Source organism: Macaca nemestrina, chromosome 2 (assembly GCF_043159975.1).
Source record: "Macaca nemestrina isolate mMacNem1 chromosome 2, mMacNem.hap1, whole genome shotgun sequence".
In the NCBI taxonomy this organism is placed as follows: Eukaryota; Metazoa; Chordata; class Mammalia; order Primates; family Cercopithecidae; genus Macaca; species Macaca nemestrina.
Window position 1 is genome coordinate 30,982,610 of NC_092126.1, and position 15,904 is coordinate 30,998,513.

Below are 15,904 nucleotides of genomic sequence, written 5' to 3' on the forward strand. Positions count from 1 at the left end.
GTTCTTGTACATTTGAATAACATCTAAACATAAGTTGTTAAACTGTTGATCCCTACTTTCTACCTAACATCTGTGGCTTTGAATAAATACATAACTATTCTAGTTGATAAAACTGAATTGCTCATTGCCTTTACTTAAATACTCAATACTTTGATTTCTCTGATCCTTAAAAAGAGCTAAGCGTTTCCTTGACAGTAGAAGTCAGAACTTCTCAGGGAGAGGAGGAGGGCATTTTTTGGGGCATCTGAACATCACCGTGTAAGGAGGCGTTGGCCATGCTGTTTCCCGTGGGGAGCGGGAGAAGGGCAGTGAGGGAGCACATGCACTTTTTAAATTTACATTTGTCAGCATTTGACTTTTTTTGGTTAACAATGAGCATGTACTTCTTTTGTAATTAAGTAAAATGAATGCAAAGTGGGTTACATATAATACAACTAAATGGTTGGCACTAATCTTTTAGGAAAACAAGAACAAACTCCCTAACAAGGACTGCCAAACCGTCCTTGAGAGGCCCCCGTGCCCTTGCCACTCACTCCACACCCTTTCCTTTTCCTTCTCTGCACCCCAGTCTCACTGTCCTTTCAGGTCCTCAAGCAAGGCTGCACTCCCTCCTGCCACTGGCCTTTGCAGAATGCTGGGCTCTTGGTCTAAATTGCCTGAATTGCTTTCCACTCTTCTATCCCCAGCTGCTGACCCTTTTCTTTGGGGTGGGGCAAGTAGAGAGAGCGTCTTTGCTTTCAGGTCTCAGCTCAAATACCGCTTTCTCAGGGAAGCTTCCACAGTAGACTGTATTTTCCAAAAATAGTCTTAACATCTCCTATCCCATATCATCTTCCACAATGTGACCTTGCCACCTCCTGGTTGAGTTCTCCACCCCCTTGGACCTGGGCAGGACCTAGTGACTTGCCTAAACAATAGGATGTAGCCTCAGGGACATGCTGAGGCTTCTGAAGATAGGCCTCCAGGAACCTCAGGAAGAAGAGCAGCGTCCATGTTGGTCTTTGGAATGCTTGCCCTTGGGACAATCCCTCTCAGAACGCAGTGTCCTGCAGTGAGAAGTCCAAGCCACATGGAGAGACCTGTGCAGATGCCCTGGTTCACAGCCCCAGCCGAGCTCCCTGCGGTGGCTGTGCCAGCTAGTGAGCCAGCCGGCAGTTCAGCCCAGTCACATAGCCAAAGCCCCTGCTAACATCTGCCAGTGCCTACACAAGAGACCCCAAGTATGAAAACTGAGATGAGCCCGGTCAACTCACAAAGCCCCAGACATGAGAACAAATGACTGTTTCAGGTTTTAGGGGTTGTGTTACAGAGCAGTAAATACTCCCTCCATCTTCTCAAGAGTGGTGAGGCCCCGTTAAACACCCTCATGTTCCCACCTATCAATAACGAATGGCAACATTACAACAAGTCCACTGAGAACTGGGTGCTGGTCTAAGTGCTTTACAAACAACTCATAAGACCCCTGTATGGGAAAGCAGCACTAAACAAAATACTTCCACAATTACAGAGGTAAGGTAGGTTAAGCACACCTCCCCTCAGCACTCAGCTAGGAAGTGATGGGATGGAACCCAGGTAGCCTCTCAGTGGGGTCTCTTCATAGCACTTTCCATAGTTTTAATTGCACCTATATCTTTGGAATTATTTGGATAAATGTCTCTCTCTTCCCAGTTACACTGTGAGTTCCATGGGGGCTGGGACCATGCCTGTTTTTGTCCAGAGTGAATCCCTGGTGTCTAAAATGTGCTAAATAAAATCAGAATCTCAGTGGCTTCTAGAGAGTCCATGTATCACATTAAAGAAGAATAAGGCTGGGCGCGGTGGCTCACGCCTGTAATCCCAGCACTTTGGGAGGCCGAGGTGGGTGGATCACTTGAGTTCAGGAGTTCAAGATCAGCCTGGCCAACATGGTGAAACCCTGTCTCTACTAAAAATACAAAAATCAGCAGGGCGTGGTGGTGCATGCCTGTAGTCCCGGCTACTCGGGAGGCTGAGGCAGGAGAATCACTCAAACCTGAGAGGCAAGAGTTGTAGTGAGCCGAGATTGCACCACTGCACTCTAGCCTATGCAACAGAGCAAGACTCTGTTTCAAAAAAAAAAAAAGAAGAAAATGCCAACTGCCTCATTTTACAAGATAGTACCCAACTTGTAGTTTAGAGGTGATACATATATATCTAGAATTCAAAAGAATGGTTGGGAATATAGGTTTTGGAGCAAGCAAAGCTGAGTTTAAATCCTGACTTGAGCACTCTATGGCCTTAGTTAACTAACCTGTCTAAAGTCTTCATTTCTTCATCTGTAACATCAGACAAATACTTTGCCAGTTGTTGAGAAGATGAAATGATATGTGCAAAGTGTCTTGGACACAGTCCTTGGCACACAGCTCCAACAAAGAATCCCACTGTCAAATATTAGAAATAGAGAATTCTTACAACTGACAGCAAATGTTAGGTCTGTTCGTAGCAAATATTGGCCGAGACATGAGCAGCCACTGAACCTGTGGACAGATATATCCAGCTTGGGCGTTCTTCCTTATTGGATGGGTAAATCAGAACTAAGCTGTAACTGTACTAAATTTGCATTTATAACTTTTTAAAACGCTTGATTGAAGATTCAACAAATTCAAAGTACCTCAACATACTAAATGAGGCCACATGGCAAAGATTGCATGTGGAAACATTTGCAAGCTGGATGGCTTTCCCCATTCAGTGCTTCACAGCCCAACTCCATGTAGGTGAGGAAAAGCAGCCTCCTTAGGGGCTGCCCACCACCAGGCCTAAGAACTCTGCTCCTTGCCCTGGTTCCTGGGTCACACCCACCCGGAGATGGTAAGCATTTGTGTTTAGATGGCTTCTTTCCCACTGTTTAGAAGCCATGCCTGCTAAGGGCAGAAAATAGACCAATGTCTACAAGACTTTAAGTAGCTGAAAGGATACATTGAATATGTATGTGCAAAGAGGAAGCAGAATGTACTTAGTGTGTTCCTAGAGGCCTCAGGATTTACCCTGTGGGACTGACATCAACACAACTGCTGGAAACGTGACACTGGGCTTGCTAGTGTGACGTTTCATTTCCTACTGAATTGACCAGGTGTTTTCCATGATTTCTGTGCATTTTTGTCCAACTCTGAATTTTCCTGTGTCCTCAGCAGAGATTTACCAGTTGTTTTCATGCTACCTCTGACTGTATATATTCCTCCTAATTGGGAATAATGCAATGTGTGTGTGTGTGTGTGTGTGTGTGTGTGTGTGTGTGTGTGTGTGTCTATAATGTGCCCTACGTAAGCATTAGTCAAATTCACAAGGAATTACTGGTATTTACAATGAGTAACTTAAATGGGTGCCCCCACGCCTATTTAAGGAATGCAGATAACGGGAGGAAGCAAACATGTTACCCCTGCTGTCACCACAACTTATGCAACCCAGGAGCAGGGATCTCACTTTTATTTGACCTGTGGGGTTATAACAAGGCCTCCTCAGGTTTAATCCAGAGTGGACCAGTCCTTTGTAAGAAAAAGCTGTTTAGAGAGGTCCAGAAATCACAACCTTGGCCCTTGCCAGTTTAATGAATGTTTTCTGTTTCCATATGAATGGGAAAAAAAGAACAGAATAGCTCAACTGGCCATGAATTTGTGCTCTGCTGATAGGAGTCATCCTCAGGAAGGATGGTGCAGTTACTAGATAAACAGGAGAAACGCTGCAGCTCTGGGAACACCTCCCCGCAGGCATGCCTGCTATTCCCATCACCTGGCTCATTTCTCTGATGAAATGGGTCAAAAGAAGGTTGACATTTTATCATGGAAAGGTGGAGCAAACCCTGGGCTGGGTTCAGCACCAACACTACCCCTAACAGACTTTTTGACATCAGGCAATGCATTTTATTTTTATCTGCAACTTTGGCATCTGAAAAAGAAAGTGTAAGACTGAATGTTCTCTCATACTCCTTCAATTTTAAAATCGATTCTAAGCCTGTATAAACTACAATAAATTACATGTGTTTTGCTATCAAAGTTATTCAAGTCACATATTAGATAATGCCTGTCATTACTAGACATGTAAATTTTTTTTTTCAATTTCATTATTCTTTAAAAGACATTTTTCATGACTTCTGGATTTTTCACTTTAAATTGAATATTGCTATTTACTTACCAGCTAAGTATTTTTAACAATAATCTAGGTTACACATTATTTCATTTCTCATTCTATAAGTTTACTTTTAATTCTCTGCTATTTCCTATTCATTTTTACCCCTTGTAGAGTTCGTTTCTGGGCTAAGAGCCTAAGCTACTGGCTGGTGGTTAGCTGGGTGCGCAGGGAACAGCACCACTATCCAAGTAACAGGCTTATTTTCTAACAAATTATATCCAGAGAAGGGCAGTGGAGATGGACACCTTAACTTAAGCACGTTATTAGAATGCAAATGACAAGACAACTGAGCAAAGCATTGTTTAAGAGGATGCTGAGGAGCCTGGGCAGAAACAAATGAGCAACATCAGCTCCTGAGCATCTCTTGAACTGTGAGGAAATCACTAATAAGATACTCAGCTGAAGATTACATACACTTATCTGGCTCATATACCTGAGTCGCTGAACAGAAAAGAAGGGATTGTTGAAGATTTAGAGTAAATATTGACCCTTCCAAAATTTGAAAGCAGTTTTGGTTTGGGAGAAGCAGTAATTAGGCAGCCGTGTTCAGTATCTTGAAAGCATGAAGTTTCACTGATTTGGAAAATAAAAGCTTGGATTAAAAACTCAGCTGGCTCAAAATTATCTTTCAAAAGTGGAGGAAAAACAGATATTTTCTTAGACAAACATAAATTGAAGGAATCTGCTGCCAGTAGAACTGGAGGAAAGCTACACCTGCTCCTGCCCTGTAACTGCTTTTGACTTCCTATTTGCCAGATTCTGAGGCGCACATCACTACAGACCTGATTCAGAAGCATCAAGAGGGCAGCTGTGAGTATCTCGGTTCACTTTACAGTCAGCTGCTGTTGCTTAAAGCTGTTGAAACCTTACCAAAAGCAAAATAAGGTCAGCCCAGACAAGCAACTTATTTTTGACAAAGCTGTTCAACAAGTAAGTGGCCACGCTTAAGAGTAGAATATTTTGAACCAGAAATCTTAAAAGTTAAGGCTTCATTAAACACATGTACTGCTATTGGAGAAATATCATAAAACATCTTTTTAATGTGAACACTACTTCATACAATGAAAAACTATTTACAATGTATTGTTTCCAGATTTGTTGCTTTTACATCATCTCTACCCATGTGCTGATTCGGCATGTGTCTTCAGCCAGGGAGCTTCAGTCCAATTGCACATTCTCCTCGATGGCTCTCCAAGGACCCCGGGGATTCAGGGAACCTGTCCACTTACATTCTCCTTAGTAATTATGGCTCAGCAAGCATGCCACCAAAATCATCTAGAACCCAGATACTCTGGCAACCCCACATAAGTAAAAATGCGTAGATCAAGTTTTTTCTCCAATAAATAGTAATTTGACAATCCAATCCATTTCCATCTTAAGAAATTGTTTTCACTTAGGAAAATGTTTCTCAATGGAGCTAGAGTGAATGATCTGTTCTTCATACTGGAACTGAGTTAGAATGTCTTTGTATACAAATATAGCATATTTTGGCCAGCAATATAATTGCTTGCTATAGAGTTTATTTGCCTTCACACGCAGGATTGCTACATACATTCACAGTTTTAATAGACTGTAATTAGCTATTCCAGTTGTGCTTTAAAATCCCGAATATTATTCTCATTAGTGAGTGCAAAGCAAATGTCCCATCTGACTACAATTGGTCCTAGAGTTATAAACTCCATAATGATTTATTGTAAGTTTCCTCATTCTCCAGTTTCATCATTCGCTTTTTCAGGTATGACTTCCAAGCTCCGGCGTGGCTTCTGGACATCAGCATTTTCGGTGCCCGGTTTATTCAGTCCACATGAAACAGCAGCAAAATGGATTTGTTTCAGGTTCTCCAAAGTCTCATTCTTAGCATATTTCAAAAGATCTGCTTGTCCCTATAACAAAACATGCAATTAAACAGTATTAGATAAGACATAACTTAGTGTTAGACTTCAGCAATACATACCTTTCACTGAAATAGAAGTATTTTGATTCCACAAGAGGGCATAATTATTTCTTATTGGCACTGCATCTGAATAGGTCAATTTTAATAAAAAGTGAGTTTGTTTTCCCAGTTTCAATACCATAGTCCAAGAGTATGCTGCTTTTCTGGCCCTTTCTGTTTATAGATCTGCATGGGGTTCTGTGTGCATGGACTATTCCTGTCTGTCCTGGTTACAATTACATCTTTCATTCGTTGTTTGGAAAGTCTTGTCTTTTCCCTTTTAAGGTTTGAATTAAAAAAAAAACTTTTTATTTTGAAATGTTTAAATTCACAGAAGGATACAAGTGTAGTACAGAGAGGTCTTGTGTACCCTTTCCCAAATTTCCCGCAGTGGTTATGTCTCACATAACTATAGCACGATGTCAAAACCAAGATGCTGACAGGGGTACGAAGTGTGCCTACGCTTCTGTGTGACTTCATCACGTGTGGGTTCACGTAACCACCATGGCAACCAAGGCACAGTACTGCGCCACCACCACTGGGAAGTCACACCCACTCCCTCCTCTCCACCATCCCTAAACCCTGGCAACCACTGATCTGTTCTCCAGCTCTGAAGAACCACTAATCTGTTCTCCGTCTCTGAAGCCCACACAGCCTTTGGTAAGTGCTGACAGCCGTGGGCACACAGCAGGTCCTCACTGAGCAGTTGCTGAAAGAAAGAGTGAAGCAAAGGATTCTTTACTCAGGATATATTTATCAGCCAAATTTTAATTTCTTTGCTGAGGTCTGACCATCGACTTGATCTGTACGCAGTATAACACGATATAGGTCAGAAAACAGTGGGTGAATTGAAGCACAGTCACTTGGAGTCTGGAACTGGTGCTGACAATGGGCCAACGCAGTTTGTCACCCTCTTTGTTCTTGACATTTTGGATCAGAGAATTCCTTGGAGGTGGGGCGCTGTCTTGTGTATTTTCAGATATTGAGCAGCACCCTTAGCACACCCTAATGTTTGCAGACATTGATAACTGTCTCTTGAGTGGGAGGGTGAGATACCCCCAGTTGAGAAACACTGGGCTAATGCATCAGCCAACAATTCCAAAATTATTGAGCAGAAGAGATGATGTGGTGCTCTATTGCTGTAAATTCCAAAACTCCTACTTTGCTTTTTTGTTCATTTTTCCTTCCAAGTTTAACCTGCCTTCCACTAACAGTTTTTTCTACTGACACTATTACCTTTTCTTCTTTCTTATTCTCCTTGCTTGCTATTTTTTTCCATCCCCTTGGGTTCTCAATTTATTCTATTATTTTCTTTATGATTCCTCTGTAGTTTGACTCTTCTTTGTCCTACTTACACCTCCTCCCTGTTTCCCTCTTTCTGAACTGCCTCCCAGTGTGCGTTCCCTTTAAGGCATTCCTGTCCAGCAAGAGCTTGGGGCCAGCTGCAGACAGCAATGGGTAGGGACTTACCTTGGCTGGCAAATGGACTACAGTCAAATGTCAACCACTGGCGAGATCAAATTGCAAGGCAATTTTAAACCATCATGAGGCCCAAATCCACAGAAGTTTGCTGCTTACCACTTATCATGCATGGTTTTCCTGCTTTACAGAGTCCTTTAATTAGTAACTATAAATAGATGTTCCCTTGCTTAGATTAACTAAAGGAGCTTCATTTTTATTCATTCTTACTAGTCACTGAACTCACATGTTGAAAATTTACTAGTTATGAGGTTCCTGTATATATAGCATATTGTGTCAGGAGTATAATTTCATGTTAAATAGTGTATTTCCCTTCACAAGCAGAATTGCTACATACATTCACAGTCTTAATAGACTGTAACTAGTCTTTGATTTGTGTTTTAAAACTCCAAATATTATTTTTTTTAAATTAATAAACTTTAATTTTTAGGACAGTTTTAGGTTCACAGCAAAACAGAGCAGAAACTACAGAGCTCCCTTACGCTCCCTCCCTATGCAAACCTTCTCCAGTAGCCACAACCCGCACCACGGTGGCATACTTGTTACAATCAACGAACCTATGTTGCCACATCCCCTCAAGTCTATTGCTTAAATGAGGGTTCACCCTTGGTTTTGTATATTCCATGGGTTTTGAAAAATGTATAACAACATCTATCTACCCTTATAGGATCATGCAGAATAGTTCCATCACCCTAAAATTCCTCTGTGCTTTGCTAGTCATCCTCCCCCACTCCCAACCCCTGGCAACCACTGATCTTTTTATTGTCTCCACAGTTCTGCCTTTTTGACAATGTCATATAGTTGGAATCACAGTGTGTAGCCTTTTTGGATTGGCTTCTTTCGCTCAGTAATATGTATTTAAATTTCCTCTATGTCGTCTCATGGCTTGATAGCTCATATCTTTTTAGTGCTGAATAATATTCCATTGTCTGGATGCACTGCAGTTTATTTATCCATTCATTTACTGCAGGAAATCTTTGCTGCTTCCAAATTTTGGCAATTAAAAATAACTCTGCTATAAGCATCTGTATGCAGATTTTTGTGTGGACATAAGTTTTCAATTCATTTAGGTACATTCCAAGGGGTATGATCACTGGATCATATGATAAGAGTATGTTTAGTTCCGTAATAACTACAGACAGTTCGACAGTTTCTGACAAATTGTCTGCACCTTTTAGCATTCCCACCAGCATAAATGAAAATTCCTGTTGTTTCACATCCTCACCAGCATTTGGTGATGTTAGTTTTCTATTTTGGCTACTGTAATAGATGTGTATTGGTATCTCATTGTTATTTTAACATACAATTCCCTAGTGACATGTGGTGCTAATATATTTTCCATTTGTATATCCTCTTTGGTGAGGTGACTGTTCAGACTTTTGCCCAGGTTTTAATCAGATTGTTTCCTTACTGTTGAGTTTTGAGAGTTCGTTGCATATTTTGGAAAACAGTACTTTATCAGGTGTGTCCTTTGCAAATATTTTCTCGCAGACTGTGGCTTCTCTTCTCATTCTCTTGACATTGTCTTTTACAGAGCAGAAGGTTTAAATTTTAAGGAAGTCCAACTTACCCATTGTTTCTTTAATGGATTGTCTATGGTGGTGTATCTGAAAAATCACTGCCATATCCAAGGTCACCTAGATTTTATCCTGTGTTATCTTCTAGGAATTCTATAGTTTTGTGTTTTATATTTATGTCTATGATCTATTTTGAGTTAATTCTTGTGAAGGGTGTAAGATTTGTGCCTAGACTGAATTTTTCATGTGGATGTCCAGTTTTCCCAGAATGATTTGTTGAAAAGATGAAGTCTCTATTCCACTGTATTGCCTTTGCCAAAGATCGATTAACTATTTTATGTGGGTCTATTTCTGGGCTCTTCTATCCTGTTCTGCTGATCTATTTGTCTATTCTTTTCATACTGTTTTATTTCCTGTAGCTCTGCAGTAAGTCTTAAAGTCAGATAAAGTCAGTCCTCTGACTTTATTCTCTCCTTTAATATTGTGTTGACTATTCTGGGTCTTTTGCTTCTCTCTTTAAACTTTAGAATCAGTTTGTCAATATCCACAAAATAACTTGGTTGATTTATTTAATTTTATGCTTGCTGGAATTTTGATTGAGATTATGTTGAATCTATATATCAAGTTGGGAAGAACTGATACCTTGAGAACATTAAGTCTTCCTATCCATGAATATGGAATATCTCTCCATTAACTTAATTCTTTGATATCTTTCACAAGAGTTTTATAGTTTTCCTCATATAAGTCATATATATGTTGTTAGATTAATACCTAAGTATTTTATTTCTGGGGGTTCTAATGTAAATGGTCATGTGTTTTAATTTTGAATTCCACCTGTTCTTTGCTGGTATATAAGAAATAAATTGGCTGGGTGTGGTGGCTCATGCCTGTAATCCCAGCACTTTGGAAGGCTAAGACATGAGCCTCAGGAGTTCAAGACTAGCCTGGGTGACGTGGCAAAACCCCATCTCTACAAAAAAGTACAAAAATTAGCCGGGTATGTTGGTGTGCACCTGAAGTACCAGCTACTTGTGAGGCTGAGGTGTGAGGATCACCTGAGCCCAGGGAGGTCAAAGCTGTAGTGAGCCATGATCATGCCAGTACACTCCAGCCTGGGTGACAGAGTGAGACCCTGTCTCAAAATTTTTTTTCTTAAAAAAAGAAATCAATTGATTTTTGTATATTAACCTTGTATCCTGCAACCCTGCCATAATTGCTTATTATATTGTTCCAGGAGATTTTTTTTTGTCAATTCTTTTGGATTTTCTACATAGATGATTATATCATCTGTGAACAAAGTTTTATTTCTTCCTTCTCAAGATGTATACCTTTTATTTTCTTTTCTTGTCTTACTGCATTAGTTAGGACTGGACTTCCAGGTCAATGTTGAAAGCACTGGTGTCAGAGAACATCCTTGCTTTGTCCCTAATCTTATCAGGATTGCTTTGAGTTTCTTACCTTTAAATATGATGTAAGCAGTATGATTTTTGTAGATGTTCCTTATCAAGTTGAGTAAGGTCCTCTCTATTCCTAGTTCACTGAGAATTTTTATCATGAATGGGTGTTGAATTTTGTTAAATGGTTTTTCTGCATCTACTGATATAACCATGAGCTTTTTCTTCTTTAGCCTGTTGATATGATGAATGACATTAGTTGATTTTTCAAAAGTTAAATCAGCCTTGTATACCCAGTATAAATCCCTTTTGATCATGGTGAATAATTCTTTTTATTCATTTTTGGATTTTAATTGTTAATAGTGTGTTAAGGATTTTTGCATCTCTGTTGATGAGAGATACTGGTCTATCGTTTTCTTTTCTTGTAATGTCTTTGGTTTGGTATTAGGATAAAACTGGCCTGGTAGAATGAGTTAGGAAGTATTCACTCTGCTTCTATTTTCTGGAAGAGACTGTAGAGTATTGGTATCATTTCTTCTTTAAATGTTTAGTAGAAACCAGTAAACCTATCCGGGTTGGTGCTTTCTGTTTTGGAGGCTTATTAATTATTGATTCGATTTCCTTAATAGATACAGAATTATTCAGATTGCCTATTTCTTCTTATGTGAGTTTTGGCAGATTTTACCTTTCAAGGAATTGGCCTATGTCATCTAGGTTTTCAAGTTTGTGGGTATAGAATTGTTCATCATATTCCTTCATTATCCTTTTAGTGTCCATAAAATCTGTGGTGATATCCTTTATTTCATTTCTGACATTAGTAATTTGTATCATCTTTTTTCTTAGTTAGCTTGACTGAAGACTTACTGATTTTAATAAGGTTTTCAAAGGAGTGGCTTTTGGTTTTATTGATTTTTCTCTATGCATTTTCTGTTTTTAATTTCATTTATGTATGCTCTTATTATTTTTATTAATAACAATTAGTACCTACCAAAATGCCTATCTAGGCATCATTCTTTGGACATCACATGTCCAGTTGAGTTTCTGATATCCTGCTACTACTCCTACTACCAGCTACTCTTCAGTCAAAGCAACCCCATTCTTGACCTGGACCAAGAACCCTGGTGTCATTATTTACTCTTCCCTTTTTCTTCCATATATCATCCCACCTGTCAGTAGGTCTTATTGTCATAATCTTCAAAACATATATATAAAGTTTCTCACCAGTTCTTACCATCTTCACTGCCACCATTGTGCTTTAAGCCACCATAATCTTTCTTGGAGTTTATTCTGACTGGTCTTCCCTCTCCATTTTCAACATGACAGCCAGCCAGAGAGCTCAAATTAAAACACAGGACATCCCTTCCTCTCTGTTTAAAACTCTTCAGCAGCTCCCCAAATAACTCAGAGTGAGAGTCAAAGTCCTTGCCCACAGCCTCATCTGACTTCCTTCACCCACCCACCCACCCTGTATTGTTCACCCAGCCTCTGATATAGTACGCGCCTAAATGTTCCTCAAACGCGTCAGGTCCTCTTTAGTCCAGCCTCAATGTCTATGCACTCATTGTTCCCTCTGCAGGGAATGCCCTTGCCACAGAAATGCACCTGGCTAGCTCCCTCCCCTCCCATTGATGCCATCTTGACTCTGATGCCCTCTTCACAGCAGTGCCCTGACAGCCCCATCTTGTCTAATTAGAACTCTCACTTCCCATCCATAATTCTCCTTACTGCTTCCCTGCCTTGCTTTTTCCATAATACTTATTGCCTTACTCTACTGCTTGGTTTATTGTCTGTCTCTTCCACTAAATGTAAACTTCACGAGGGCAGGAATTTTTGTCTTCTGATCAATGCTGAATCCTCAGAGCCTAGAACAGTGCCAGGTACAGAGTAAGGGCTCCATAACCATCTGTTGAATGCAATTAAAGTAATGTAATTAAAGTAAAATGTGAAAGTCTCCCCTTTAATCTCACAGCTGCCCCCTAAACAACGAGTTTTGTCTTTTTCTTGGCATTATATGTATATTACAAATAGTTATCTTATTTTACTTTTTTTTTTTTTTTTTTTTTTGAGACCGAGTCTGGCTCTGTGGCCCAGGCTGGAGTGCAGTGGCGCGATCTCAGCTCACTGCAAGCTCCAGCTCCCGGGTTCACGCCATTCTCCTGCCTCAGCCTCCTGAGTAGCTGGGACTACAGGCGCCTGCCACCACGCCCGGCTAATTTTTTTGTATTTTTAGTAGAGATGGGGTTTCACCTTGTTAGCCAGGATGGTCTCGATCTCCTGACCTCATGATCCGCCCGTCTCGGCCTCCCAAAGTGCTGGGATTACAGGCTTGAGCCACCGCGCCCGGCCATCTTATTTTACTTTTAATGTAAATACAATCAAGCAATCTATATTGTTCTTTGGTTTCCCTTTTTCTTCACGAAAAGTTATGTCTTAGTGATCTTTCCATGTCAGCATATATAGATCTACCACATGATGACAGGGTATTTAAAAACAAAAATCCCCAGATGGCATACGGTAATTAATGTGGTAATAGCAGAATTCTTCATCTGGTTGAATCTTACATTTCTCAACTTCAGAGAAGTCATCATGGTATCTTGAACAGAATAGGCCTTTGGACATTACCAAGGCAAGACACAAAGGACTCCCAAAGGCAATAAATCTGGGCTTGAGAAGCTGCTGAACTTTGTCCACATCACTTTTAGTTTGTTCTATGTGTCTAAAAATACATGTTTAAGATGTCTTGGAGGTAAGGCATGTAGCATGAGTGAAGAACAATTCTGGCCAGGCATGGTGGCTCATGCCTGTAATCCCAGCACTTTGGGAGGCCAAGGCAGGCAGATCACTTCAGGTCAGGAGTACATGGTGAAACCTTGTCTCTACTACAAATACAAAAAAATTGGCTGGGCATGGTAGTGGGCACCTGTAAACCCAGCTACTTGGGAGGCTGAGGCATAAGAATTGCTTGAACCCAGGAGGCGGAAGTTGCAGTGAGCCAAGACTGTGCCATTACACTCCAGCCTGGGCAACAAGAACAAAACTCTGTCTCAAAAAAAAAAAAAAAAAAAAAAATCTGAAAGAGGTGGGGGTGTTTGTTGTAGTAGTGTTCATATTTCATAGATTCAAAAGACTTGAAAAGAGCAAAGGTTACTTAAAACACTGCCACCCACTGACACAGGGTGTCTGGTTTTGAAGACTCCTTCCACAAAGCTGGCTTTGCAATGTTTTCAGCTGAACAACTCAAATGTCATTTGATTTCACACATTCTGGTTTGAATTTTTTTAACTTATTCTATTTGGTTTTCATCTTCAAAGAGTTTTTAACAACCTTAGGTCAAAATATTTAAGGTTCTTACTTAGTAATCTTTAAAAGATGTAACTAAGGGCAGTGGCTGGATCCCAGCGGCTCTTGCTGCGAGTCTGGCGTGACCATGCTTTTTCTGGCTGAGCCTGTGGCTTACCTGGGATTGGAACAGAGGCCACAGCAGCCAGGAAAAGAATGATGGCAGCTCCAAATGCCAGAACCACGCCCCAGCTGTGCTCAACCCCTGGCTAATCACCATACTTTCTGTATGACCACAAAAGATGTTCTAGTTTTTAATATATTAAAAATATTTCAAGACACATCTGTTAGTGCTACATTTTAGGAGCCAAAATTAGCAAGTACAAGTCATTGCTTTTATTTAGACGTAGGGGCGAAACAACAGGGATTCTACATCTGGCTAATGTTTTCAAAGTCCTTTTGTCCAACTATCTATTAGAGAAAAACAGTTGTCTTACTTCTGAGGTGAGGGATCCAGTGTGGCAGCTAAGACTTCCCCTGCCCTCTGCCACCTGTGTAATGGCCACATGCTTGGGTGTTGAAGAAAGCAAAGATTAGCACTTGCCATTTCCTGGGGGCCAGCAGGCACTTTTCTTCCAAATCACATGCAGTGTGAGCGAGGAGAAGAAGGAGGGTACTCATACCATTATGGGAGTCTGAGGCACGAAAATACTCCTCATTCCTGGCTTTCTTATCTATTTGGGAACACAGAGAGGAACCCAGCAGAATTTAGGTACCTTCACTGATACCACCTGCTCCACAAAGACAGGATGCAGGGGAAGAGCTATTACCATTCCCGTTTCATAAAAAGGACACTGAGTTTAGAGAGATTACAGGTAGAGTCTGAACAGCAAATCACACTGAAACACACACACCTTTCTCTCTGGTGTGTTTGTTTTATTTTCCTGTTGGATAAACTAAACTGTGAGGCCAAAACTATAGAGAGTTGAACCCCACAGACCGCATACAATATTTTAAAGCAAGCAAGTTGAAATGTCCACTATATTTTTCATGTACCCAGCACATCAAAAACTGTGTAGACAATTCACTCTTCCTGTAATTAAAAGCAGAAACAGAAATATGGATTTCCAATGTGTGTTTGTTGAATGAGGAAATGAGTGAACAAAAGAATGAAACGGGTGTGGTGGCTCACACCTGTAATCCCAGCACTTTCGGAGGCCGAAGTGGGCAGATCACCTGAAGTCAGGAGTTTGAGACCAGCCTGGCCAACATGACGAAACCCGTCTCTACTAAAAATACAAAAATTAGCTGGGCACGGGGGCGGGCGACTATAATCCCAGCTACTCGGGAGGCTGAGGCAGGAGAATCACTTGAACCCAGGAGGTGAAGGTTGCCGTGAGCCAAGACCACACACTGCACTCCAGCCTGGGGGACACAGCAAGACTCTGTCTGGGGGGAGGGGGGAAAAAAAAGAATGAATGGATTGTAGGAGTCTTGGCTACGGATTCTAAATCACCTCTCATGATTATACGTTGACAGTTCTCCTTTCAAGAGCTCTTTTGAGGCTGGCTGAGATTGTGGCACATTCATTAGAATTAAGGAAGGCCTCCTAGCTTGGTCAGGCCCATTTCCCACTGAAGTCTCAACTCTTATGGTTGAAAAAAGACTCCCTGATCATCAGAGTCACCTAAACCTAGAGCAACAGCACACAGGCTATTGTACAGGATGTTAGGCTCATTCTAAGAGTGAGTGATGTCTGTCCTTTTGGCTTCCTGTATGTGCACTCACATGTTTGATGGGCATGGAACATGAGCTGCAAATCAGCTTGTCTCCCCACAGCAGGAAGACCGCCTTCCCTCCACCCTGACTTCCACCCCAAAGGGTGCAAAGAAGCTGCCGGAGGGGGATAAGGGGTTCTGTGCAGGAGCAGAAAGGAGAGCCCTCTAAGCACAGCTCCTGCCCTTGGTTTTTTCTGGATCCAAAGAGATGTTTCTGTGGTTCGAGGCAGTGTCTGGATGATGCAAGGACAGTGGGCTGCACGGATCTGACTATCCGTGTGGCTTCCTTTGCCTGCCACACCTTTTGCCTATATCACTTTTACAGTTAGTCTCCAATTTTCCCAAGGCTGTGCTCAGAGGTTTGTACAAAAGTTAGTAATT

The 15,904-nt window shown here is 41.1% G+C and overlaps 1 protein-coding gene across 1 annotated transcript in view; it reads right to left on the reverse strand.

Annotated features, from left to right (window-relative positions):
- Positions 1–5,152: 5,152 nt before the first annotated feature.
- Positions 5,153–15,904, reverse strand: part of LOC105490425 (phospholipase C like 2) — a 194,495-nt gene continuing 183,743 nt past the window's right edge. The window contains exon 6 of the mRNA XM_011756026.3: positions 5,153–6,026. Within this exon, the coding sequence (XP_011754328.1) occupies positions 5,847–6,026 (180 nt within the window). The 3' untranslated portion in view covers positions 5,153–5,846. The remainder of the gene's footprint in view (positions 6,027–15,904) is intronic.